Source organism: Callionymus lyra, chromosome 4 (genome assembly GCF_982586985.1).
Source record: "Callionymus lyra chromosome 4, fCalLyr1.hap1.1, whole genome shotgun sequence".
In the NCBI taxonomy this organism is placed as follows: Eukaryota; Metazoa; Chordata; class Actinopteri; order Syngnathiformes; family Callionymidae; genus Callionymus; species Callionymus lyra.
Window position 1 is genome coordinate 25104318 of NC_141821.1, and position 26878 is coordinate 25131195.

The 26878-nt window shown below is 42.9% G+C and overlaps 1 protein-coding gene across 5 annotated transcripts; it reads left to right on the forward strand.

The window, feature by feature from the left end:
• On the forward strand, nucleotides 1–26676 carry LOC148082239 (TRAF2 and NCK-interacting protein kinase-like). Of its 5 annotated transcripts, XM_087789361.1 has the most exons (34): nucleotides 1–367; nucleotides 4140–4205; nucleotides 9046–9102; nucleotides 10491–10616; nucleotides 10724–10834; nucleotides 11027–11117; nucleotides 11195–11325; nucleotides 11525–11579; nucleotides 11914–11992; nucleotides 12160–12335; nucleotides 12484–12550; nucleotides 12862–13060; nucleotides 13135–13251; nucleotides 14091–14177; nucleotides 14419–14613; nucleotides 15349–15693; nucleotides 16315–16431; nucleotides 16619–16855; nucleotides 17056–17162; nucleotides 17238–17353; nucleotides 17503–17588; nucleotides 17692–17715; nucleotides 18261–18442; nucleotides 18510–18618; nucleotides 19123–19242; nucleotides 19570–19678; nucleotides 19851–20021; nucleotides 21712–21855; nucleotides 21923–22057; nucleotides 22139–22239; nucleotides 22932–23081; nucleotides 23146–23305; nucleotides 23382–23521; nucleotides 24353–26676. In XM_087789361.1, exons 1-34 carry the CDS (start codon nucleotides 260–262, stop codon nucleotides 24434–24436), a joined length of 4302 nt encoding a protein of 1433 aa, XP_087645487.1. In that variant the 5' UTR covers nucleotides 1–259; the 3' UTR covers nucleotides 24437–26676. The 5 variants fall into 5 exon arrangements, with proteins under 5 accessions (XP_087645487.1, XP_087645489.1, XP_087645488.1 ...); XM_087789363.1 differs by lacking the exon at nucleotides 19123–19242 and having other exon boundaries at nucleotides 2–367; XM_087789362.1 differs by lacking the exon at nucleotides 17692–17715 and having other exon boundaries at nucleotides 2–367.
• Nucleotides 26677–26878: the final 202 nt, after the last annotated feature.

A 26878-nucleotide genomic window follows, 5' to 3' on the forward strand; every position in this document is an offset into this window, starting at 1 on the left:
CTCTCTCTCTCTCTCGTAAGCGGGCGCGCGTGTGCGTGTGCGTGGGGTCTACACGGTCCAGTCTGGAGGTCGAGGAGGCGAGGATGTGTAGCTCAGCAGTGCAGCATGTAGCAGCTGCAGCTCGGCCTCATCCTTCCCCGTGAACGCAGCTGCAGTCCTCGGGAGGAGCCGGGGCAGGTGGAGCCGCCGCGAGACCCACCGCGAGACCACCGTGAGACCACCGTGAGACCGTCACGAGACCACCCGCTGCTCGCGGTCGATGCTCGTGGAGTTCTCTTCCATCCCGAGTCCTGTTTGTTCCGACGGCACGATGGCGAGCGACTCCCCCGCGCGGAGTCTGGACGAGATCGACCTGTCTGCGCTCCGGGTAGGTGTCTCACCCTCTGCGTGCGTGTCTGTCCGCCCTTGCGTGCGTGTGGAGCACCTGTGCCCCCCCTGTCCGTCCATCTTTTTCTTGTCTTCTTCTCGGTGCGCGTCCCTGTCATCTGGCTGGGACGTGCGCGCGATCGCTCCCCCGAGTGTGTGTGTACGGGGGCTGTGGTCGTGCACGCGGGCCCCAATCGCGCGTCCTTTTTTTTGCATTGGGGACGTGACAAGGCCGCTTGGCGCGCTTCCGCACACGCACGCACGCACGCGCACCAGACGGCATAATAGAGGCCGCTGGCAGATGTTAAGCCGCTTCACACGCACGCTCCGTGAGTGAAACGGCATCACACTTCCGCCATTTCGTGATGGTTGTGTACCGTCGGCGGCGTCGAGTGCGCGTGCGCGTGCGTGTGCCTGGGGAGGAAGACAACCGAGGGGGGCACTGGAAGAACTGGTGCGCGCGCGAACACCGATGCGTCCACAGAGACACATTTTCACATCAACACAATTATCAACAACGAGCCACAGAGCGTGCGTGTGCACGAGCCCAGTGTGTGTGTGTGTGTGTGTGTTTATCTGTTGGCACATTCCATCTTCTCCCGCTTATGCAACTGACTCTACCTGCGAGCAACAGTCAAGTCTGGACTTGATCGACCGGGTGTGACTGTACTTCAGTGTGTGTGTGCGTGTGCGTGCGTGTGTGTGTAAGAGAGAGAGAGGGGGAGCAGGACAGATGTAAAGACGACAAGATATTCTTGTAAAATCCTCCGTGACACTGAGAGAAATGAGGTCAGTGAGGATTGGAAGAGCAGAGGACGCTGGGGGGGAATAATTCAGTGTGGCAAAGAAGTCCCTCGCACACACACACACACACACACACACACAATACTCTCATCACCGTCACTTGGGTCAGAGGTCAAAGGTGAGGACAAGTTGGAGTCTCACAGAAAACCTGCTGGTCTTCTCTGGAGCTCAGTCTTCTTACAGTGGGCACCATCTTTGTTGAGCTGCAGGAGTAGATACCTGCAGGCCTTTCATGCTCAGACGGGTTCTGTTGATCTGGTGACCGGATCACTTACCGGGGAAATTATAAATAAGTGCTCAATACAAAGGTGGCGACTACTCTACTACTGGAGAGCAGATTGCATCATAATAAAAGTGGACTTTAATATCTCGGAAATTCCATCACTTGACTGAGTCTCAGGACAGAACTCTTTCTTGTAGTACTCTGATGCTGAGACTGCATACAATTAATTTAGTGCAAATCATCCTAGAAATCCTTGTGTTGTGTTATATTGGCTCAGAGACATTATATCGTTTAGACTTTCTCATTTTATAAGTATCTCTAATGACGAAGAACAGTGTGAGCACCCGTGCTGTCAATATATTTATCTTAAAGGTTATTTTTCATAGATAATACCTTTAAAAACTGATGAAAAATATCAGAATTTAATATGATATATTTTTCATTTTGTTATTTCATAGTATATTTCAACATTACAAAAAACATGCTTATTCTATGTGGAGGTAATGTTTACTCAACTACTATAAAACTACTAAGAAGAGCAAATAACTAATCATTTCTACAGGGTTAATGAGGATTTATACTTCAAAAGAATGAAGATAATGTTGTCGACGTGAAACCTGACAGAATCAGTGACGTTTCTCTTCTGACCTTGAGTGAACGTGACCCACTGCTTTACAAGCTAGCTTAACATGTTAAGAAACACAAGTACCTTCGTTGAGATCCACATTTCTGTTTCTCATGGTTGCAGGTGATATGTCGTGAAAAAAAAAACTGAATGAGTCTTTCACCTCATCCACTAAAATAATGACACAGATCTGAAAACTCTGCAACCAAAACCTACTTAACATGAACTTCAGAACACTTGACATCATTCACTGCTGCACAGATGATGTGGAAAAAATGAGGTCATGCAGAATCACACTGAGCCAGTCATCCATTGATAGATCATTTTAAATCATTTAAATTGTTCTTTTAACACTACCTGTGAAGATGATCTTATGTTTATATTGTATATTTGTTGTTTTTAGATACAAACTATTGGCCAATTTCACCAAACCGAGTTAAATAGCTTTGTCTTCAAGTGTAGAGACGGTTGATCCGGATCTAATCCGATCAGAATCTTTCAGGATCGTTGACCAGGACTGATGACTTCACTTCAGAAAGATATCTTCACAAAGGTTTATATCAGGGCACGAGTGTGGTTATTCTGGGTGCGTGGGTTTATTCCGAGCATATACGTCCCTGGTGTTGGAGAATGACCGAGCCACCATCCTGTGGGACTTCAGGATGAAGACGAAAGAATTGACACTGTGATCGTAAATGAGCAGGAGAGGAAAGATTGTGGTAGATATCATGAAGAAGAACATGAGAAACTGCAGTGGAAGAAGAGCTACATGTATATGATCTTTCACTGTTTATGTTTTTGGGGCTTGGTTACCTCATTTTTAAATTTTCCATTTCAGAGAAGAATATATGTTTACTATTCTGTAGTTATTCTATCTGCTCACCAGATTAAATATTTCCACTCTAGGTTCCAGTTCATTTGTGCAGCTCCTCGCTTAAAATAGGACAGAGTCCGTCGGAAAAATTAAAACTCAAATGTTTCACTTCCTCTTAACCTGCTATAGTATGAGGTTAGTCACAGCCTTTATAAACTTTATAATAAAAAACATAAATATTGTGTGCTCAGTGTAGGGTAGAGCTGCACCGCATAGGAAAACCATTAAGCACCAAATGAAACACTTGTCTCAAAATATCACTGAAAATATTTCAACATCCAACATTACTTTTAAATTTCAACCATACTTTTATTGTATTTTCACCTGTAATGTGTTTTCTTTTACTATGTTGAGCATTACTCGAGATTTTTTTTTAGATTTTCTGTAATGATTGTCTAGAACAATCATTGCTCATATAGTCGACCTCGCTAGTTATTATTTCACAACCAGTGAGTACGAAACCTTCACATCACAAGAGAAACAAAAGACTCAATAAGGAGCCTCAGAACACTATCATCTTGCTAACTGTTGCTTAAACTTACTGTGGATTTGACAAGGAGTTGTTCTGGAAGAGATAACGTTAGCAGAGAAAGAAAATCCTACTTCTGTCGTCCATGTTTGTTGTTAGGAGGAGACAAGTGAGATATTCAACAACTATCCCACAAAAGTAGATAAACATGGCCTGTCAGTACGTTTATGTTTCTTTCGTTGAGTTTATTTTAATGTTCAACCAAATAACCTGTAAAAATAAAACAACTACGACGTATTCTGTGGAAATCACATCATAACACGGACATTAAGATTGTTACAGTGACCGTAGCTATCATAAAAGCTACAAATTATGACATCCTAAATAAACGTCGGTGTATGTCGGCTGTATCTTTATAAAAACAACTAAACCACAGACAAAAAATACATTTTGAAAAAAATTACACCCAGTTAAAGATCGTAAAAGCATATTTAAGTTTAACTTACGTTAAGTTAAGCTTGAATGATGTATGTCATCTACAAAATGACATTAAATTAAGATAAAATGACAACCAATTGGTTTCCATATTGTTTAAGTCTCTTTTGACAAAGAAAATACTTCAATTTGTAGCTCCGCATTTCCTTTTAGCCGCCACTGATTTGAGTCTTGATCTGCAAGGCATTCTGGGATGTGTGTGTGATTATGTTGAAGCCCTGTGTTGACATGTTGTTACGCTGCTGTCTCCAACCCTCACGCTCGTCTCTCTGGTGTCTCTCAGGATCCAGCCGGGATCTTCGAGCTGGTGGAGCTGGTGGGGAACGGCACCTACGGGCAGGTCTACAAGGTAGGTTGGCATCCTTGTTCCTCACGTGGCATCTCTGAAAGACTGTCTGATACCAGAGTGAAGCAGCCTGTTCCATCTCCATCCATGACTCATGTTCTCTTACTGCTTCCTCCTCTTTCTCCCTTGTTTGACACCGATGTCTTCTCCGTGTGACGCACGATTGTCTTCGTCACTTCCTGTCGCCATCCCTCAGTGAGGTGGACAGGAACACCGTGGTACTGGTTGTGAAAATATCTGCTGGAATTTGTTGTTTGTTTTTTTTTCATGATGACAATCATCTGCGCTTTTATTTAACATATCATCCTCTGTTTTCTCAGTACATTTCTGACAATGTACACAAGTTGCCAGAGACTCGGTGTAGAGCGAGATGACACAGCAACAGCTGCATGTTTTTCACTGACACACAGACACAAGTACACACAAGCCAACACTGTTGCTTCACCTGGAATTCCTCCTGGTTCAGGAGTGTGTGTGTGTGTGTGTGTGTGTGCGATCTTGTGTGTAGGTGAGGAATGCGAAACTAGTCCACAAGGAGTGTTATCTGACCCACGCTGTGGTCTTGTGTATCTGTTGTGTGTGTGTGTGTGACTGCTGTGGTGTTTCTAGATCTGCTGTGTGTGTGTGTGTTGATGAAGTGTGTTCCTCAATTAGTGTACATAAGCGTGTGTCGATTGAAGGTGGATTAGTGTGGGTGTTTGTGCGTCTGTGTTTGAGTGTGTGTTTGCTTACGCCTCAGTGTAAATGTGGGTGTTTGAGTGTGTGAATGTCTGTGTCAGTGAGAGTGTGTGTGTACGCTGTGTACACCCTGTGGAACACGATGTGTGCGTCGAAAAGGTAGGAATCATGTGTGAAGTCAAGGCAGAGGTTCTAGTACAGTTGTGCTACAATATAGGAGCGAGAGATGTGATGTGTGGCACTGCAGTGTTGCCGCTTCAGAGGGTTTCTTTCTCTGTAGAATCACTGCTCAAGTCGAAGGATCTGATCACATGGATCACATTCAATAAGGTACAAATGTACGGAGTAGTTGTGTCGCAAACATCGTTTTTCAATCATGTTCGCTGTGAGATAAAGTTCCCGGGAAGATCCTCAGACAGAGGTGAGTCACATGAAGACTGGCGGCACAGGACCAGGTCTGAGGGACCAGGTCTTCGTCTCCTCATGTTGAGCTTTATAAACCTGCCTGATCGTGTCATCCAGGGTGATTCTTCAGAATTGGTGTCTCTTGTAGAAACAAGTATGGACTTGGAAAGGACATTCAGAAACGAGATGACCTCACTTGTGTCTTGACACTTATTGTTGTGTATTTTGTCTGGAAATCATGGTAAATACACACCAGGACACAGCAGAGGATTAAGTCAGCTGTGTTTGCTGTTGTTGAGGCGGACACAAGACATGTTGGACCATGGCTCCATGTCGAGTCATTGTTGGTGGTCATGTCCTCACAAAAGCTGCATCTGTAAAATATTTTCTCCTTCACACTAAAATGAACGTTAAAGCGATTAAAGAAGGAGACGCAGGGAACTGCAGTACACATGCCAGGCATGTGTGAGGCGCTGTAATGATCTCACAATCAACCGGTTTTCAGTAAAAAAGTGTTGACAAAATGACTTTTTTTCACAGCCGAGCTCATCTTTGAAGACAGTTTCACAAGTGTTGCTAGATCTGACCGTTTCCATCTCAGGAAATCGGTCACAGGGGAAAGAAAAACATCCAATCAGAGTTTTGGATTCTGAAGCCTGAAGATCTCCACATGTTTAACACTCAACACTCAACAACAATTCAGTGAGCTCTCTTCATGGATTCAGTAATGACTAATAATTATTTTTCACAGTGCATAACTACCTCCATGTGATTTTTTGAATAGGAAAATGTTCTCTTAGTGCTTGTGTTGCACATTTCACCAACAACAGATGTACTATATATATATATATATATATATATATATATATATATATATATATAAATATATGTTTATTAAACGAGGTCAAAGGTAAAACTATCTTAATAATTGTCATGACAACATCTAGTTTTAACTTTACTATGACACTATGCTACAAGCACCTCTGGTCACAAGTCATGAACTTCTATAAGCGTCGTGAGGTGTTGACTGACCTCGGCCTGACATCGTGACCAGCTCTACCAACGTCAGTGTGTCTGTATGAAGACAACTGAGGTGGAAAAGAAGAGTTGTTGTCAACAGTAGTGAATGTTGCTGCTACCTTGTATTAACCTTTTTGTTTAGTTTTTTACTATGCAAACACATGTTGAGGCCTCTTAATCTTACCTTAAGCTCTTTATAAACCATACATTTACATTTTACAAATTGTCTCACAGTTTATAGACTCTCAACACTCAATTTTAACATCATGAAAGTGTTTATGAATACTTATACTTATTATACTTATAATATATTACAGCGTCTATAATCGCACTACCTCTCACCCTGATCTTCAATTTTGTTTTCCTCCTTTTTATATGAAGATTCATGTATTTCTTAGTGGTTCAGAGTTTTAGAGACTGATTGTCAGACTGTGATTGTGCATAAATTCTGAATCAATTCTTTAAACCTAATCAGATAGATTCCAAATATAAATTTTTAAGAGACACGATGACTAAATTTTACTCACTCATAAGAACAGAGTAGTTGAAGGACTTCCAAACTTTAAAAAACTAGTATAATTTAGAAGACTTGTAATATATTTATCCTCTACTACTATAACAGATGCAAACTTCCAAATAAACTAAAAGAGATGCTCAACATACTGTCTTACAAGACTAACAAAGTAATCGTGTTGAAATTGTTTATTATTCTCGACAAATACAGATTAAACTGAATGTATAAAGAAGGGAGAGCAAAGGAGATAATACATGAGGAATGGAGAGACAGTTGTTTGTCTACTTGGAAATGTTGCTCGCCCAGACGCTCCAGACAGAAGAATGGATTGAAATAATGACATATTTTCAATGCAAAAATAACATTCACGCTTCACCTTTAAATGGAATTATATATGGAGGCAATGGACACATTCCGTGAGTAAAAAATGAATAATAAACCGCAATGATAGTTTGTCTTTTGGTAGGATTGTCTTCATCTCAGAGGTGAAAACATACAGTTTGCTCCATTAGCAGAAAGCTATTCATTAGCGTCAACTACATGAACAATTTGACTGCATGTTAATGTAATAAATAAAATAAGATAAAGGCTCTTATTGTATCAGTTTCAGTTTTTATCATCTGGTTAATTCCAAATCAATATGTTGATGCTTTACTGTTTGTGTACAGTTGGCTGGATTGTGTCACCATCCTCTCCAACATTCAATGTTTAAAAAAAAAAATTGTAATTTTTCAATATTAAAATCAAGATTGATGTCCTTCCTGAGGTTCGACATATCCGATGTAACACTTACATCAGAAGTCAGGAAAAAGTCAGGAACTTTTATTGCACATATTCTGGCAATTGCAAATAGGATGTTTTTTTAAAGAACATCACATACAGCAGATGACGGGAGCCACGGTTCCCACGCAGTTTGATTTATTTAATGATTTATATGATAGAAAGAACCCTCTAAAGTGACAACTGTAATGTTGAATCAAGGACATTTTTTAACTGCTAGCATAGTTTTCTGAGGTGAAATTTACTTCCAGTAACATTTTATCTTATACATTCTGAAGATTAGATTTTGAAGTCTGTAAATCTACAAAGAAACAAAAAATGAAAAGGTAACATCAGTTAAGTGTTTCAAATGGAGTGAATTTGCTATGTTATGGGTATGTAGAGATGTAAAACGACATATGGTCATAATAAAATATAATGTTAATAAATGTATGCCTAGAATGGAAGAGGTTTTTCACAGGAAAAAAAAAAAAATTGGATTTAAGTTTTTTGCCATTTATTGTCAAAAAATAATTTTTCTGTTATAAGTTTTGATGGCAGCATTAATGTTCTCACCCCGCCCAAAACTGCTTTGTACACCCACCAGCTTCCCATGAAGCCCAACCTTAGTAATACTGTGGTTACAACAGGGCCTGAGAACTGTTTCTCAAAACCCTTGCTCAGTGGCGCCCTCTAGAGCCGGTCTTAAGATTTTCCTTATGAGTCTGTTAGTTATGCATTAACTTTGGATGACTGAAGTTAATTTCATAGCAATTGAACAACACACAATTACTTTTTGTGTTGATTTTGAGTCCCTTGTTGCTTGTAATGTTTATGATGGAATTGAAACCATGAGGTCAGCTGAGTCAGCAACTCTTAACTCCACGGTGATCAGAGAAGTGATGTAAGTTGTACACACTCCAGTCTGACACAATCAAGACATACAGACGTGATAACTCTGCCTTCTTCAACCTAACATCCTGCTGGCTCTGTTGCTAGGCAACCAGGAGGAAGTGATGGTGAATGTGTTTGTCTGTGTGTGTGTGTGTCCTCTCTGGTTGCTGTGACTCTAGTTGAGGTGATGAGCGATTTTGTGTAGCTCCGGCCAGAGGGTCAGGTGAGGGACATGTGTTTTTGTCATTTTCTTGTGTGTGTCTGTGAAAGATAAGTTTAGAAGCTAAGGTATCAGTGAAGCCTTTATTTTTAAAACAGGAAGAGAAAAGACAATGTTAAGTTTTTGTGAATCAACTCTTAAGAGATCTTAAAGACTCCGGTCCTCTTGTCCACTTCAGAGTGAACTCTTCTTTCTCTTCTTTTGTGTTGTACAAGCGAAATCTGGAGTTTATGTGGGTCAGATAAACACTGGAAAGTTATGTTGGCCCAACATTACTTGATCTGAGCTGCATGGTGGAGGCCTTCGCTCTCTTAGTGTGCTTATAGTGTGATAACTTTTGTTGTGTTTTTCAGGGTCGTCATGTTAAAACTGGTCAACTGGCTGCAATCAAGGTCATGGATGTCACTGGGGTGAGTACACACACTCTCACATAAACATGCACACTTTTATAAACAATTACTCACTCACATAACATAACCTAAACAAACAATTACATTAACATATTCACACTCACATGCACATACAAACACTCACATAAACATATACACAATCACATAAACTCACATAAACATATACTCAATCACATAAACATATACACTCTTACATATACTCACATAAACATATACACAATCACATGAACATATAGACACTTACATAAACATATACACAATCACATGAACATATAGACACTTACATAAACATATACAAAATCACATAAACATATACACTCTTACATAAACTCACATAAACATATACACAATCACATGAAGATATACACTCTTACATAAACTCACATAAACATATACTCAATCACATGAAAATATACACTCTTACATAAACTCACATAAACATATACTCAATCACATGAAGATATACACTCTTACATAAACTCATATACACATATACACAATCACATAAACATACACACTCTTACATAAACTCATATACACATATACTCAATCACATGAACATATACACTCTTACATAAACTCACATAAACATATACACAAACACATAAACATATACACTCTTACATAAACTCACATAAACATATACTCAATCACATGAAAATATACACTCTTACATAAACTCACATAAACATATACACAATCACATGAACATATAGACACTTACATAAACATATACAAAATCACATAAACATATACTCAATCACATGAACATATACACTCTTACATAAACTCACATAAACATATACACAAACACATAAACATATACACTCTTACATAAACTCACATAAACATATACTCAATCACATGAAAATATACACTCTTACATAAACTCACATAAACATATACTCAATCACATGAACATATACACTCTTACATAAACTCACATAAACATATACACAATCACATGAACATATAGACACTTACATAAACATATACAAAATCACATAAACATATACTCAATCACATGAACATATACACTCTTACATAAACTCACATAAACATATACACAAACACATAAACATACACACTCTTACATAAACTCATATACACATATACACAATCACATAAACATATACACTCTTACATAAACTCACATAAACATATACACAATCACATGAACATATAGACACTTACATAAACATATACAAAATCACATAAACATATACTCAATCACATGAACATATAGACAATTACATAAACTCACATAAACATAAACACACTCACATAAACATATACACACTTGAGCAGCACAGGTTCACACACACACACACATAAGAAAGGTCACACAATGAGTTGATACAACATTGTTGTGTTGTTGTGTGTGTCAGGACGAGGAGGAGGAGATCAAAGCAGAGATCAACATGTTGAAGAAGTACAGTCACCACCGGAACATCGCCACGTACTACGGCGCCTTCATCAAGAAGAACCCACCGGGCATGGACGACCAGCTCTGGGTACACACACCTCCACACACACACACATACACCTCCACACACACACACACACACACACACATACTGTAAACACACATGGTTATTGAGTGGTTGTGCTGTGTGTCCAGTTGGTGATGGAGTTCTGCGGCGCCGGCTCCATCACGGACCTCATCAAGAACACGAAGGGGAACTCTCTGAAGGAGGAGTGGATCGCATACGTGTGCCGGGAGATCCTGAGGGTGAGACGCTGCTTTGCTGAAGTGCCCTTGAGCACCTTAACGGCCTCGAGTAAGAGTTAAGAGTCATCGTGGCTCCTTCGTAGTGTCTGCTGCCGACTGAACTGTCACTGGACCGTTGGTGTCAATCATCCTGGTCACTGACAGCAGCAACAGTTGTGTAGAAGAGTCAGGGCTGAGCGTGTCTCTCTGCAGGGTCTGACTCACCTGCATCAACACAAGGTGATCCACCGAGACATCAAAGGCCAGAACGTGCTGCTGACGGAGAACGCTGAGGTCAAACTGGGTGAGAAAAAAACGACCAGATAGACGAGCGACCCAGAGTGTAATTGTGTGTGTGTGTGTGTGTGTGTGAGGGTGCAGTGGACTTTGGCGTGAGTGCTCAGCTGGACCGAACTGTGGGGCGCAGGAACACTTTCATTGGGACGCCGTACTGGATGGCGCCAGAGGTCATCGCTTGTGACGAGAATCCGGAGGCGACGTACGACTTCAAGGTGACTAGTTTTGTTTTTGTTTTTGATGGTTTCATCCAATCACAGCAGAGCACCGGCCACATGTGATGTATTCTTTAGTTCATGTTGCTGTTGCTTATGCTAATTTGGTGGCATGAGTCCAGGCATGTGACCTGGTCTGTGAGGGACTGATGGAGATGTAAACGGCATGTGTGACTGAAGCTGTGTGTCTCTCTGTCAGAGCGACCTCTGGTCTCTGGGCATCACGGCCATAGAAATGGCGGAAGGAGCTCCACGTAAGTATCAGCTGCTGTGTTCGCTCCAGGAGAAGCTCCACGTTTGCTAATGTTCTCTCTCCTTCTTCTTCCTTCTGTTCATCCCTTTCTCTGTCCCATCATCTCTTTTATATTCCTCTCCTACCTTCTGTCACTTTTTATATGATTTATACCTCTCTTCTTTCCTCCTCTCCGACCTTTTTTCTTGTATTTTTCTCTTTATTTACTTCTTTTTTCATCCTTCTCCTTTCCATTCCTTCACAATTCTTTCTTTCAATATTTCTTTTTTCTATCCATTGCATGTTTTCTGTCCCTTGCTTCCTTCCTTTCTTCCTCCCCTCTCTTCCTTTCTCAGCTCTGTGTGACATGCATCCCATGAGAGCTCTTTTTCTGATCCCACGAAATCCTGCCCCAAGACTCAAGTCCAAAAAATGGTGAGTCGCCAAAGACACACACACCCTCACGCACTCAGATGCACACACACACGAAAGGATTTTAAATATTGACAGGTGCATGTCATTGTTTATGTGTGTTGTGTCTTTGTGTGCATACGTGTGTGTATGTGTTGTGTGCGTGTGCATACGTGTATGTGTGCCTCCAGGTCGAAGAAGTTCCAGTCGTTCATCGACGGTTGTCTGGTGAAGAGTCACAGTCAGAGGCCGAGCACAGAGCAGCTGCTGAAGCACCCGTTCATCCGAGACCTTCCCAACGAGAGGCAAGTCCGGATCCAGCTGAAGGACCACATCGACCGGACCAAGAAGAGGCGGGGAGAGCGAGGTGAGGACGCACACGCACTCACACACAAAGACACACTCACACATGCATGCACCACATTCACGTGCACAAATAAACATACAAACAAGCACACACACATACACACAAGTCAACTATTTTTTATTTTGTGTTTGTTTTTTGCGTCCGTCAGATGAAACAGAGTACGAGTACAGTGGAAGTGAGGAAGAGGATGAGGAGAGAGACGTGGGAGAACCGAGGTGAGTCTGTAATCTGACCTTAATTCAATCACAAAACACACTAGACACGAGACACTAAACCTGGACTCAAGAGACATAAACTATACACGAGAAACGTGTGTATCTGATTGAATGATTCCTTCTTCTTATCTATTGAAAGTATTCCGGTGAAATACACTTGAGCTTTAGAATTCTTGAAGCAGATGACATTTCTGGAACAATGTTGTGATCAAGGAAGTGGAATTATTCAAGGAATGGTTTCCGCTCTGGTCGTAGACAGGCAGCGGTACGTAGTTCTCGACAGTAGTACTCAGCAGCTCTCTTGTCTTCAGTTCCATCATCAACATTCCGGGCGAGTCGACGCTGCGTCGAGACTTCTTGCGCCTCCAGCTGGCCAACAAAGAACGCTCGGAGTTGATCCGCCGGCAGCAGCTGGAGCAGCAGCAGAACGAGGAGCACAAGCGCCAGCTGCTGGCGGAGAGGCAGAAACGCATTGAGGAGCAGAAGGAGCAGCGGAGACGTTTGGAGGAGGTAGATGTGACCCCTGCAGACCCCCCACAGACCCGCACTCACACACTCACGCTCTCTCTTGTGTGTTGCCACAGCAACAGCGTCGGGAGCGGGAGCTGAGGAAGCAGCAGGAGCGCGAGCAGAGGAGGAGATATGAGGAGATGGAGCAGATCAGGAGGGAGGAGGAGCGGAGGCACGCGGAGAGGGAGCAGGTAAGAGGATATGACCTCAGAGGAGGCGGAGCCTTGTCTCATCAGCGTCTGTGCTGTGTCTCAAATCGCATACTTCTCTTAGTATACTAGAAGTTAGTATGCATCAGGATAGTAGTGATAGAACACTGCTGCTACGCACTAACCGGAATTGAGGTGACAGCTTCTTCTTCTACTTCTATTTAACGATGTTTCAACCAGCTGTAGGAACGCAATCGACACCTGCTGGCAGCACGTTTTGCAAGTTTGTAAAAAGAAATAAAGAAAAAATATGAGAATCGAAAAATTCGCAAGATATTTAAGCTGGTATCAGCACCGAAGATGTATCATCCTCCCACTGCTGCTGAAAATGCACCTGTAAGTATATGCATATATATGCATATACAGTATATATATATGCATATATATATGACATAACTTCCGTTTAAAGCGTCATTAAGATGGCGGCCGTTTAGGGTGGTTAGTGTCCAATGAACCATACTCAGTTTTGTGGGCGTTTTAGTACGCCAATTTAGTGTGCATGGCGCACTAAATTTCGCATACTAAGAATTGAGACGCACTTACGCACTAAAAATACTAACTTTGAGTACGCGATTTGAGACACAGCACTGGTGTGTTGACGCTTGCACAGATGTGCACTCTCAAATCAGCGCACAAGTGTGGACACTCACAGTCGCAGACTCTCAGGCTTTTAACATACATCTCCTCTTCTTCCTTAATGCCTCACTCGCTACTCCTGGACCTCTTCCGTCTTCTTCTCTGCTCTGCATTTACGCTGGTGTCTCTGCATCGCTGCGTTGTGATTGGCTGCTTCCCTGGGTTTTCACCTGCTGATTGGTCAGGAGTACATCCGGCGGCAGCTGGAGGAGGAGCAGAGGCAGCTGGAGATCCTGCAGCAACAGCTTCTGCAGGAGCAGGCTCTTCTGCTGGTAACAACAATGACATGTCGCCGTGGCAACAGCAACACGGTCGTCATGGCAACACACAAAAGCCGTAGATGAACTACAACTGATGAGAGTCACAAACCATGTAGATTGAAGACAATTTAGCAAAACAAAATCGGCGTCACCAACAAAATTGGTGATGTCATGATGACCGCTGTTGACCTTGGGTCACTGTTATTATTCAGGGTTTGGTCTGACGAACAGTGTGTGTGTCTGTGAACTACAGGAGTACAAGAGGAAGCAGATTGAGGAGCAGCGTCAGGCCGAGCGTCTGCAGCGGCAGCTACAGCAGGAGCGAGCGTACCTGGTGTCTCTGCAGCAGCAGCAGGATCCGCAGCGCCCCCCGCAGGACAAGAAACAGCTGTACCACTACAAAGACCAGGCGCCCGGGACCAACGACAAGCCGGCCTGGGCCAAAGAGGTAAAGACTTCTGCTCTGGTCTGAGGGGATGACACCAGGAGGTGAACTTGATAGTATGCTCATCATGCTCCGCCCCTGGCTTGCTGGGACACCTGATAAGAAGTTGTGACTTAACAATACTGCTACTTTTTCTGACACACAGTAAAAGTATTAGTACTTGCACCACCAGAAGAGAGGAAATACTTTCATATATGATTATAAGTACTTCAAGGACTTACACATTGTCAGTACCGTTCCGTTACTACTTTTATACTTTACTTAAAAAACATTTAAACATATCCTGGGCAATGATTTAGAATTATTAGTTAAACAACTTAAACTACTCAAATAACTAGTGCAGCCCTTTATTAGTATGACTGATACTTCACGTCGTCGTGCTACTAGAACAGCTAAAATGAGTTCTGATGCAAAAACACTGGTGTTTAGATCAAGTATTTTTGCCTTAAAGGATAAAGAGTGAACGTCTATTAGTCAGAGGTCTCATCTTTAGTCCGGGTCTTTATTTCTGCACCACTCATAACTTAATCATAATAATTATAAATAATCATAAAAAGTAGATTTCATTGTGTTTGTTTGTTTATATTGTTGGATGCTGGACAAACAAAATAGTTGTTTTTTAAAGTTTCAGGTTTTCTTTCAGGCCGTGTGCGTCATGTGAGCACACTTTGAATGGTGTGACCTTTGCCCTTCCTCCCTGTTGATGTTGTCTGGTGTAATTCCTCATCCATCCTGCAGGTTATGCGCCGCGCTCAGAGCAATTCTCCCCGCATCCCCCCTAAGAGGTACCACTCCTTCCGGCAGGTGCGGGATCCCACCCTCGACAACCTTCTCCTGTTGCCCGGTTACAAACCTGCCAGGCCCCGCCCCCCTTCCTTCCCCTCCCACATCAGCCCCTCCAGGGAGCACCTGCACATGCCGAGGATCAGGATCACTTGTGTGCCCGACCCGGCAACTGGCCAAATGCAGCCGGTGGTGACCCGGCGTAGTCCGGGGAGACGGTCTTGTGGGAACAGTCCTCGTCATAGCCCCGAGTCTAGGGGGCACAGCAACGACTCCCGAGGACGGAGTCCTGGACGTGGGGTCAGTGGGTGGAGCCAGCATCTGGGTCATTAACAAGCTCACTAACAATGTGGGATTCTGGTTCTGGTCTTTGCAATTGTCCCCTGGTTCACTATAGCCGGGCGCTGAGGGAGGTGGAGCGACCAAGTTGTGGTACAAAAGTGGACTGAGAGCGTTGAACCAGCAACTAAATACCAATTGTACGTTCTAACCCCTGTTTGTGGTGCTGGTTCAGCTCTGTCGGATCCTTTAAGGTATTGAGAAGACGACATAGAAAACACCAATCAGTCATAATGTTGTCAAAGTCTGAAATATACTTTTAAACAAAAAGAAAGAAGTGTTTTAAATTTAGATAAAAGACATCACACGTTCTTCAGCGAGGACGTTTACAAGGAATACATTTCTTTAAAACACCATCGCCATCTGTTAACTTGGATTTGCAGTTTCAGTTCTCTTAGTCTGAGCACAGATGTTCAGGTCCAGACTGGTCGTCCCACCTCTCAGCTGCTGTACTAACACCGTCTCCGACTCTGCAGGTGTCACTGACTGGCTTTCACTCCTTTTCGGTTCCTTCCTGTCCTCCAGCTGCTCTGAACTCTGACCTTGAGTCATGTGATCTGAAACTGGTTTGTCATCTCACAGCACAAGGTCTCCAACCGGATCTCCGACCCGGCACTGCCTCCTCGTTCGGAGTCCTTCAGCAGCGGTGGGATCCAGCAGGCGAGGACGCCGCCCATGCATCGCTCCGTGGAGCCTCAGGTGTGTGTGTGTGTGTGTGTGAGAGAGTCGTCTCACCTTGAAACTCACTTTTGTGCAGGGGAGTTGCATTTGAGCATGTTTACTGACAGTGGTGGGGTGCTTTCACCACCTGGACACAAGACCTGACCCTTACCCTTTGCTGTGAGCCCTCCTCCTGCTTGACTCCTGTGTGTGTGTGTGCGTGTAGATGGCCCATCTGGTGCAGGTGAAGACTCATGGTCTGTCGGGCTCTCAATCTCTGTACGACCCTCACGGTGTGACCTCCTCCACGGGGGCACCCCCTTCCCGGCCCCCTATGCCCCGGCAGAACTCTGACCCCACCTCTGACACCCCTCCTCCCCTCCCCCTTGCCCGCTTGGCGCCCCCTCTGGATAAGCTGGACCGCAGCTCGTGGCTGCGGCAGGACGACGACGTGCCCCCCAAGGTCTCTTCTGCATGCTGCTCCTGAGTGTGTCCGTGTGCATGTGTGTCGTCATTCCATTCGTCTGAACCGCTGTGATGACGAGTCACTTCAGAGCAGTTTAGTTCCTGTTTGGATCGGTGTCTACGCGTCATTGTGCAGTGAACAGTCGATCACTCACTCTCCGACTGACGCCCGCTTCTCACCGGTGTTGTGATTGACAGGTGCCTCAGAGAACCACCTCCATCTCTCCCGCTTTGGTCCGAAAGAACTCACCTGGAAACGGACCAGGACTTGGTTCCAGAGCAGGAGCACACCTGATACGTGCCAGGTATGAAAGTCTCACACACTCACACACACACACACACACACAGTGACTTAACGAAGTGTGTTTATGTTGTATTAGCAACCCTGACCTGAGGAGGACGGACATCTCCATGGATACGCCTCTGAAGAGGACCAGCAGCGGCAGCTCGTCCAACTCCAGCACCCCAAGCTCTCAGGGAGGGTCCAACGAACGAGGTGGTCACACAAACACGAAGATTCACACACAAACGCCCTCTCTCACGTTCACACACTTTCTTTCACACTCGCGCTAATAAACTCACATTTACGAACTCACATACACTCACTCAAAAACACACACTCATTGTTGTTTCATTTGTTTACAGGAAATTCTGGAACCACAACTGAAGCTTCAATTTCACACGACACCAAAGAAGAAGCTCGAGATGTTTCTAGACCGAGTCGACCTGCGGTGAGACAACAAAAACAAACACACACACACACACACACACACTCATGCATTAATTGTGTGTGTGTGTGTTCATCTCCTTCCTCAATCTACCTCTGTTCTACAGAGTTATAAAAAAGCCATAGATGAGGTCAGTGATGATTTTTGTCCCACTTCCTGTTCACTTCCTTTCCTTCCTGCTCCTTCACAATAAAAGAGCTGATCATGTCTTGTGTCGCACAAGTTAACATTTAAAACTCACCTGTAGATCTTCTTTTAACAATTGTATGTTAAAATGCTAAATAATTGCACATAACCCCCGCAACACCACCCTCCACCACTAGCTAACAGTTACCCTGACCTTTAACCTGTATGGTCCCTCGAAACCCTGCATCTGTTGGTCCTGGAGCATGTCACCTGATATCTGGTCATGTGTGCCGCCGCTGTATATCCTGGTCTGATATTACAGTTCTTTGAAGTTAGAACTCAAGTTTAGTCCCACCGGGACTGTTTCAGACACAGGGGTCTCAGGACGGGACTGACCCAGAGAGAGCTGGATGCTTGAATGTCACCTGAGGAACAGTGAGGGTCAACTGAGGGTTACAGACACACAGCCACAATCATTTGACCCGTGAATTTTAACAGACATTGGTTTGATTCCCAAAGCTGACTCTCCCCTCCACCACTTCACCCCAGGATCTGACCGCACTGGCCAAAGAGCTGCGAGAACTGCGGCAGGGTGAGGAGACCAGCCGGCCGCCGGTCAAGGTGACCGACTACTCATCGTCCAGCGAGGAGTCGCACAGCAGCGAGGACGAGGAGGGTGATGGCGGCACCAACGACGGCACGGTGGCGGTCAGCGACATCCCCCGCATCATGTCAGTTCTTCTTCCTCCGCCCCTTGTCTTCCTTTTTTTGTTGTTTCTGACAAGGTTCTGTTTTCAGGCCCGCGGCCGGTCAGGGCGCCATCGAGGGTCTGACGGGGGGCCACAACGACGGGCACGCCGACGCGTACGGCAACAGCTCGCAAGATGGCACACTGATGATGTGTGAGGTGAGACTAGTCATGTGACGGGTGCAAGGTCGGCTGTTAAGTTTGGATGACGGTTGACCTTTTGTTGACACATAGGGTCCCCAGAATCATCAACTTACAGATAGTGCCTTTAGTGTCAAACTGGTCCAGAAGAGGGCCGAGCCAGTGCAGGTTTTGGATCCAACCAGTCAAGCACAATATAGTTGAACCAATCGGGCATCTGAAGACAGTAATCAATTGATTAACAGTCGGGTGTTGCTTGTTTAAGCTGACACCTGATTCGTTGACTCATGTGTGCTTGACTGGTTGGAACAAAAACCTGCACCGTCTCGGCCCTTTTCTGGACCAGTTTAACACCCTTTACATGCAGAGTATATTTGTTTCTTAAATGTCCAGAGGCAACAACAGAAACTCAAAGTTAAAAGCACGTGTTCCGTGTCATGTGACCAGCCACTCTGGTGAGGTGAAGGCCAGACTCAGCTGTCCGTCACAGCCTTGCTCCGCCCCCTCTTTCTGTGTTTCCAGAAAGTGGGTAAGCGAAGACGGAGCTCCGCCGCCAGCAACGGGTTCTTTGGGATCGCGAATCTCTTCGCCAACAATCTGCCCGACTTGGTGCAGCAGGGGGGCGACTTCCCCGGGGGCCAAGTAGGTAGCTGGTGACCCCTCGTATGACCCCCTGTAACACCCACTGACCCCCAAATCTGGACCCAGTGACCCCGATTTCCAAAAGTTTCTACCAAAGCCATTATCCTCCTATTGAATGATGCGATGACGAGTCTTCAGATCATCTCATCTGGACCACAGCGCCTTCTGTTGACTCTCCTCTAAGATCCCGTTGTTGTCTTTCTTCTGACACTTTGAGCTGACCTGAAGGTCACAGATTTGAGCCTGGACAGCGAGTGTTGTGTCCAACATCTAGAATCTAGGCTGCTCTAGTCTCTTGACCAACGTGCTGCTGTGTTTGATTGACAGTACGGAATGGGTAGCGGAGGCAATTCCAAAGCATCGTTCACGCCCTTCGTGGACCCGAGGGTTTACGGAACATCACCGACAGAAGACGATGACAACATCTCCGCTTCAGGTCCGTTTATTTCTCACCTCCTACATTAAAAACAATTGGCCCTTCACCTGCCAACTCATGATTGACAGATCTGAGAGAATCAATTCTTACCTATGAACGTGAGACTCGAAGGTGCTGGTCTTTGTTTACATGCAGTCATTTCTCTTCTAACCTGGTATGTTTGTTTCTCCAGCTCTGTTCGCAGACGAGCTGATGAAGCAGGAGCAGGCCCGGCTCAACGAGGCCCGCAAGATCTCCGTGGTGAACGTCAACCCGACCAACATCCGACCGCACAGCGACACACCCGAGATCCGGAAGTACAAAAAACGATTCAACTCCGAGATCCTGTGTGCTGCACTGTGGGGTGAGAACACCATGAAGGAGTAGATGATGTTAATGGAAGTGATGGAAATTAAGATTATTTTTATGATGATAATAATTGATGATGATGGTGTTGATTATGGGATGACAATGATGACATTTATGATGATATTGATGATGATGATGTTCATAGTCGATGATGATGGAGTTGATTATGGGATGACAATGATGTAATTTATGATGATATTGATGATGATGATGTTGATGCTAATAGTCATTGATGACGGTGTTTATTATGGGATGACGATGATGAAATTTACGATGATATTGATGATGACGTTGTTGCTAATAGTCGAGTATTATGGGGTTTATTATGGGGTTGAAAATGATGTAATTTAAGATGATATTGATGATGATGATGTTGATGTTCATAGTCGATGATGATGGTGTTTATTATGGGATGACGATGATGAAATTTATGATGATATTGATGATGATGATGTTGATGCTAATAGTCATTGATGATGGTGTTTATTATGGGATGACGATGATGAAATTTATGATGATATTGATGATGACGTTGTTGCTAATAGTCGAGGATTATGGGGTTTATTATGGGGTTAAAAATGATGTAATTTAAGATGATATTGATGATGATGATGTTGATGTTCATAGTCGATGATGATGGTGTTTATTATGGGGTTGAAAATGATGTAATTTATGATGATGTTGAGGTTCATAGTCGATGATGATGGTGTTTATATGGGGTTTAAAATAATGTAATTTATGATGATATTTATTATGATGTTGATGTTCATAGTCGATGATGATGGGGTTTATTATGGGGTTGAAAATGATGTAATTTATGATGATGTTGATGATTATGTTGAGGTTCATAGTCGATGATGATGGGGTTTATTATGGGGTTTAAAATAATGTAATTTATGATGATATTTATTATGATGTTGATGTTCATAGTCGATGATGATGGTGTTTATTATGGGGTTTAAAATAATGTAATTTATGATGATATTTATTATGATGTTGATGTTCATAGTCGATGATGATGGGGTTTATTATGGGGTTGAAAATGATGTAATTTATGATGATGTTGATGATTATGTTGAGGTTCATAGTCGATGATGATGGGGTTTATTATGGGGTTTAAAATAATGTAATTTATGATGATATTTATTATGATGTTGATGTTCATAGTCGATGATGATGGTGTTTATTATGGGGTTTAAAATAATGTAATTTATGATGATATTTATTATGATGTTGATGTTCATAGTCGATGATGATGGGGTTTATTATGGGGTTGAAAATGATGTAATTTATGATGATGTTGATGATGATATTTAGGTTCATAGTGGATGATGATGGTGTTTATTATGGGGTTGACATGATGGAATTTATGAAGGTATTGATGATGACCTTAATGCTAATAGTCGAGGATGATGGTGTTGATTATAGGGATGACAATGATGTAATTTATGATGATGTTGATGATGATGAGGATGATGTTGAAGGTGATAAATATGTTAAACCAGTAGGTTCTTATTCATCCTGGTGGTGGTCATCAAAGCAGTTCCATAGCAAGTCAACTGTGTGAATGAATAGTTCAACTGGACTAATGATCAACATGGTGATGTAGAGAATTGTGATGATGGTGAAGAAGATGATAATAATCCTGGTAATGGTGTTGATAAAGATTATCTCCATGTGTCCAGGGGTGAATTTGCTCGTGGGCACTGAGAACGGTCTGATGCTGCTGGACCGCAGTGGCCAAGGGAAAGTCTACAACCTAATCAACCGCCGGCGTTTCCAGCAGATGGATGTACTGGAGGGTCTGAACGTGCTTGTGACCATCTCAGGTAAGACCGTCAACTTCTCGTGTGGTGTCTCGTGACAGTTCTGACCAGCAGACTACTTTGTGCTCAGGGAAGAAAAACAAGCTGCGGGTCTACTACTTGTCATGGCTAAGGAACCGGATCCTGCACAACGACCCCGAGGTGGAGAAGAAGCAGGGCTGGATCACAGTGGGGGAGCTTGAGGGCTGCGTGCACTACAAAGTCGGTAAGACATGTGGCACCGCTGCCGCCGTCCAAGACTGCGAAGTCATCTCAGTGTCCTGACTCGCTCTGTGTTGCGCTGCAGTCAAGTACGAGAGGATTAAGTTCCTGGTCATCGCTCTAAAGAATGCGGTGGAGATATACGCGTGGGCCCCCAAACCCTACCACAAGTTCATGGCCTTCAAGGTAAGCCCAGACCAGGAATAGGTGTAGACCAGATGCTTTAAATAAAAGTAGGTAATAGAAGTTATATATTTTGTGGATTTGAAGGATTGAAAGATGAAACACGGCTCCTTCAATTATCAGCTCTCCTGTTGTGCACACACACACACACACACACACACACACACCACAGAGATACTGCTTCATGTGTCAGCTGAGGGGATCGTAAATCAGTCAGTGAATTAATCCAAAAACATTCCTAACAACACTATGTGGACCTGAATTGGCAGTGGAGCAATAAATGGGCAACATCTGGTATTCAAGAGCTTGATGTTGGCTGCAGAAAGACCTGGAACATTTTAGTAAGAGTTGAAAAATAACTTCATGAAAATAGTCTTAATAACTTTAAGAAAATGAAACTAGACTGCATTGAAAAGAGTCTTGAGACTGCAACTAACAGTAATACAGTAAAATGTCACTTTTATGAAGAGTATTTTTTTTATATAGAAATAAAACATCACTGATAGTTCTGGCTATCATGTAAGGGTTCAAATGAGCAAAAACTAAATTTGGGAATACATGGTTTGAAAATTAATATTGTAAAATCCCCCAAAATATTAATGAACTTACCGTCCACCTCTAGTGGCTGAACAATCAGGGATGAGGTCATCTGATTCTTCACTCTCTCCTCTGACAAATGTTCTCTCTCTTGTCAGTCCTTCACTGAGCTGCAGCACCGCCCTCTGCTGGTGGACCTGACTGTAGAAGAGGGGCAGAGGTTAAAGGTCATCTACGGCTCCAGCGCAGGATTCCACGTGGTCGACGTGGACTCGGGAAACCCGTACGACATCTACATCCCCTCCCATGTAAGTGTGAGAGGACGACAGACGAAGGCAAGAATGAATGGTCATGTGATGCGTCTCTCTTCAGATCCAGGGTCAGGTGACCCCTCACGCCATCGTGGTGCTGCCCAAGACGGATGGGATGGAGATGCTGCTGTGCTACGAGGACGAGGGCGTCTACGTCAACACGTACGGACGCATCACCAAAGATGTGGTGCTGCAGTGGGGCGAGATGCCCACCTCTGTCGGTATGTTAACCTTTGACCTCTGAGCTCGTCTATGTATCAATCAATGACGTGTGTGTGTGTGTGTGTGTGTGTGCAGCCTATATCCACTCCAACCAGATCATGGGCTGGGGAGAGAAGGCCATTGAGATCCGCTCAGTGGAGACGGGGCACCTGGACGGGGTCTTCATGCACAAACGAGCTCAGAGGCTGAAGTTCCTGTCGGAGAGGAACGACAAGGTGACGTTTGGTTTACAGGAAGTTTCAAGTCACCAGATGAATAGCTGCTGATTCACGTTCTTTATTTTAATACAAAACTTAACAAAATCTATTTTTGAAATAGCACTTTATTTCAGTATATATATATCTATATTTATATTGCACACACCTCACCTCTGCCACAGCTCCTACAAGTGTGCAGAAGGTTCCTTTTGTGGCTGACATTTATAGTCATATACTCCAGAGAGAAAGTCAAGGATTGAAGTGTAAATACTTTGATATTTTTTTATTTTATTTATTGATTTATTTAATATTTAAAAAATATTAAGGTTTTATTTTTATCTGAACTATCCTTTCATGTTACATCTAAATATGTTTCTCACCTGAGACATAAATCTATGAATAAATGTGTTTAATGACATTTGTGTGATGTTCTAGAGGGAAGATACATTCATCTTTGACGTCTTGTAAATGACAACCTTCACCATTTGGGACTTTATTTTATAAATATAAATATTAAATGTTTTCCTGACATAACGTTTCCCTCGAATTATATTAGAATTTACAGGTTTGTTATCTGATTGTAGATTAACAGAATTGACATACTAATAATTGAAGATACAAATTGTTACATTGTGGTAAATTAATTAATCAAACCGTTTGCGTAATTGGCTAATGCAAGAGTTTGAGTGATGTAAGTCATTAAAAGATATGTTTGTGGTACAGGGTGGTATGTAAAACTGCAGGATGGCCATGAATGATGAATTTTATATAATAAACCGTGCTTTGAGACAGGTGTGCTACTGACTCCATGTTTTGACCCTCCATGTTGCTTTGTGTTTGTGGCTGCAGGTCTTCTTTGCCTCGGTGCGCTCCGGCGGTAGCAGCCAAGTCTTCTTCATGACACTAAACAGAAGCTCCATGATGAACTGGTAACTCACCTTCACCCCCTCCTCCTCACACTAAGCCCCGCCCACCACCTGGTGTGAGTGGAGTCTGGTGAGCACCACTCGGAGCAGGGCAAGGCCCCGTGAGGAAGCATCCGCACATGTCGCCCCAACCTTTTCTGGACTTGAAAACTTGGTGCTGAGTTTCCTGGACTCGAACTGGAGAAACCAGTGTAGCACATCGTCACCAGTTTCCACCTCAAGGCCTCGGCTTTGTTTGTTTTTGTAGGAATCAACGACACAAATCAACAGTCATGTGACTGAAATGTGGACGATGACGAAGATGCTCCTCAGTTACTCTGCTGATGGACCGACAGGGGGCGTCAGAGTCGACTTTTTTTTATCCTTTCTGTTGAAAGCAAGCCTGCGTGGAATTTTCTGGAACTTGTGGGCTGGATGATGGTTGATGCAGTCGAGCTGAATATGGGGCTAGAATAGCTCGTGCCTACATCTGAATTGAAAAGGAAAAAAATGGCAAAAAAAAACAAAAACAATATGGGAACTAGCATCAAAAATGCAAAGCGATAAAACAAAACATATCAAAAATACATATTATAAGATTATAATAGTTGTCTGTGATCAATGCTCAATGAAAATTGCAAACATGGAGTGCACATTTCCCACTATGCAAATGACATACAATTGGAGAGCCTCATGAGAAGTGGAAAGATTAAAATATTGTCCAATATTAACAGGCTTAAATCATTTTGTTTGACGTTAAAAACTCCACGGTTATTCAAACAACAAATTACAATGGAAAAAAAGAAATGGATACAATTATGAAAGCAAATAATAATGTGTTCTACATTTGTGATGTTTATTTTTAGATGCCAAATTTTAATTTCCACAATTCCTTTACTCAACCATTTGATTTTTGCCAACGTAAGCGGGCCCTATTCTAGCCTCATATGCGAACAGATCACACTGGCGAAAGTCTAGAGATTCACGAGAAACTCAAGATCTCGTCTGCTTCGATGGAACATGCCACATAGGTGAATCCAGATTAAGAGTTGGTAAAAACAGCTAGGAGCACAAGTGGAACGCACAATTTGTGTCACAACTTTTCCTTCACTTCTCTGCAGGAAGCCAGTTGTTGTCTCCATAGCAACGGACACTTCCTGCATCGTCACAACACCACTTACACATTGTTTTTCATCTATAATAGTTTAAAGTCCTGAAGGTTCAATCTCCAGCCTTCAAACCTATAAAAACATGTATTTTGAAAGTCAAAACAAATTAAAAACATTGATAGTGTGTTTGTGGACGTATGCTAGGGATAGTTCATACACTTTTAGGTTTACTCTGAAAAACGTGCAATTGAACGGCAGTCGACAAAATGTATAAAAATATTTGTCAAAGACTAGATCATGACTAACTTGAGTCTCAGCTTGTAACAGATGCAAATTTCAGATATAACAACCAAGTCTATTTTCTTCAGAGATTTTAAATGTAGTCTTCGGTCAAGTCTGTGGTGTTTCCAGAGCGGCTGATGGATCATGTCTGACGGATGATTCTGGTCAATGTCTCTCCCACGAGCGATTCATTACCTGAATCACTGGAATGTCTGACGTCAAATCAAAGCACAAAGTGAGACTCATAAATAAAAACTAGTCGAAGTTGATTAACCGCTGTAAAAACTAAATGATCGACTTCCACTCTAAATTAAAATTATAAATCTAAATCTCGAACTTTTGCCATCATTTATGTTAGCGCTCTCTGAGTGGACCACTGACCTCTAGTGGCGGAAGCTAGATTGCAATCAAAGTGCGTTGATTTGTCATTTTTTGGTCAAACTTGTTTTTCATCGTCCACTTTCCTGCACACTGCGTCGTAAAAGCTCTTTAGGGTCTTTGGATCTCCACATTTTATTTCCACCACAGCAAGTGTGAAGACAAAGGAACATGAAAATAGTAAAGTATATACTAATATAAAATAAAAAATGTAATTTTCATCATTTTAGAGAAAAGAGAAACACGTCTGTTGTCTTTTTAGAGAAAATAGAGTTTCTAAAAAAAGGAAAAAAACGTTTTTATTGTGGTTTATTTGTACTTGTATTTCAATTTTTGTATCAGACTGAATGTGTCTGAGTGTGTTTGTACAGGTGTGTTACATGCATGTGTGTGTGTGTAAGGGAGCCTGAACTGACCTGCTGACACACACTCTCGTCTGTGATGTTGGAAATTAAACAATAAATGTTTACTCCTTTTAGGGCAGCAAAATAACAGCTCATCCCTGTCTCCATGTGCGGCTGCTGTTTAATAATCGATAAATATGGTGACGGGTCATGACTACACTACTCACTGACGGACTTTGCCAGGACTTTCACCGAGCCACTGACTAGACAGACCAATGAGGAAATGTTTCATGGAGACAATAACATTTACTGTAAAGAAAAATGTTGACCATTAATCTCGCACTTCTGACCTTTTAT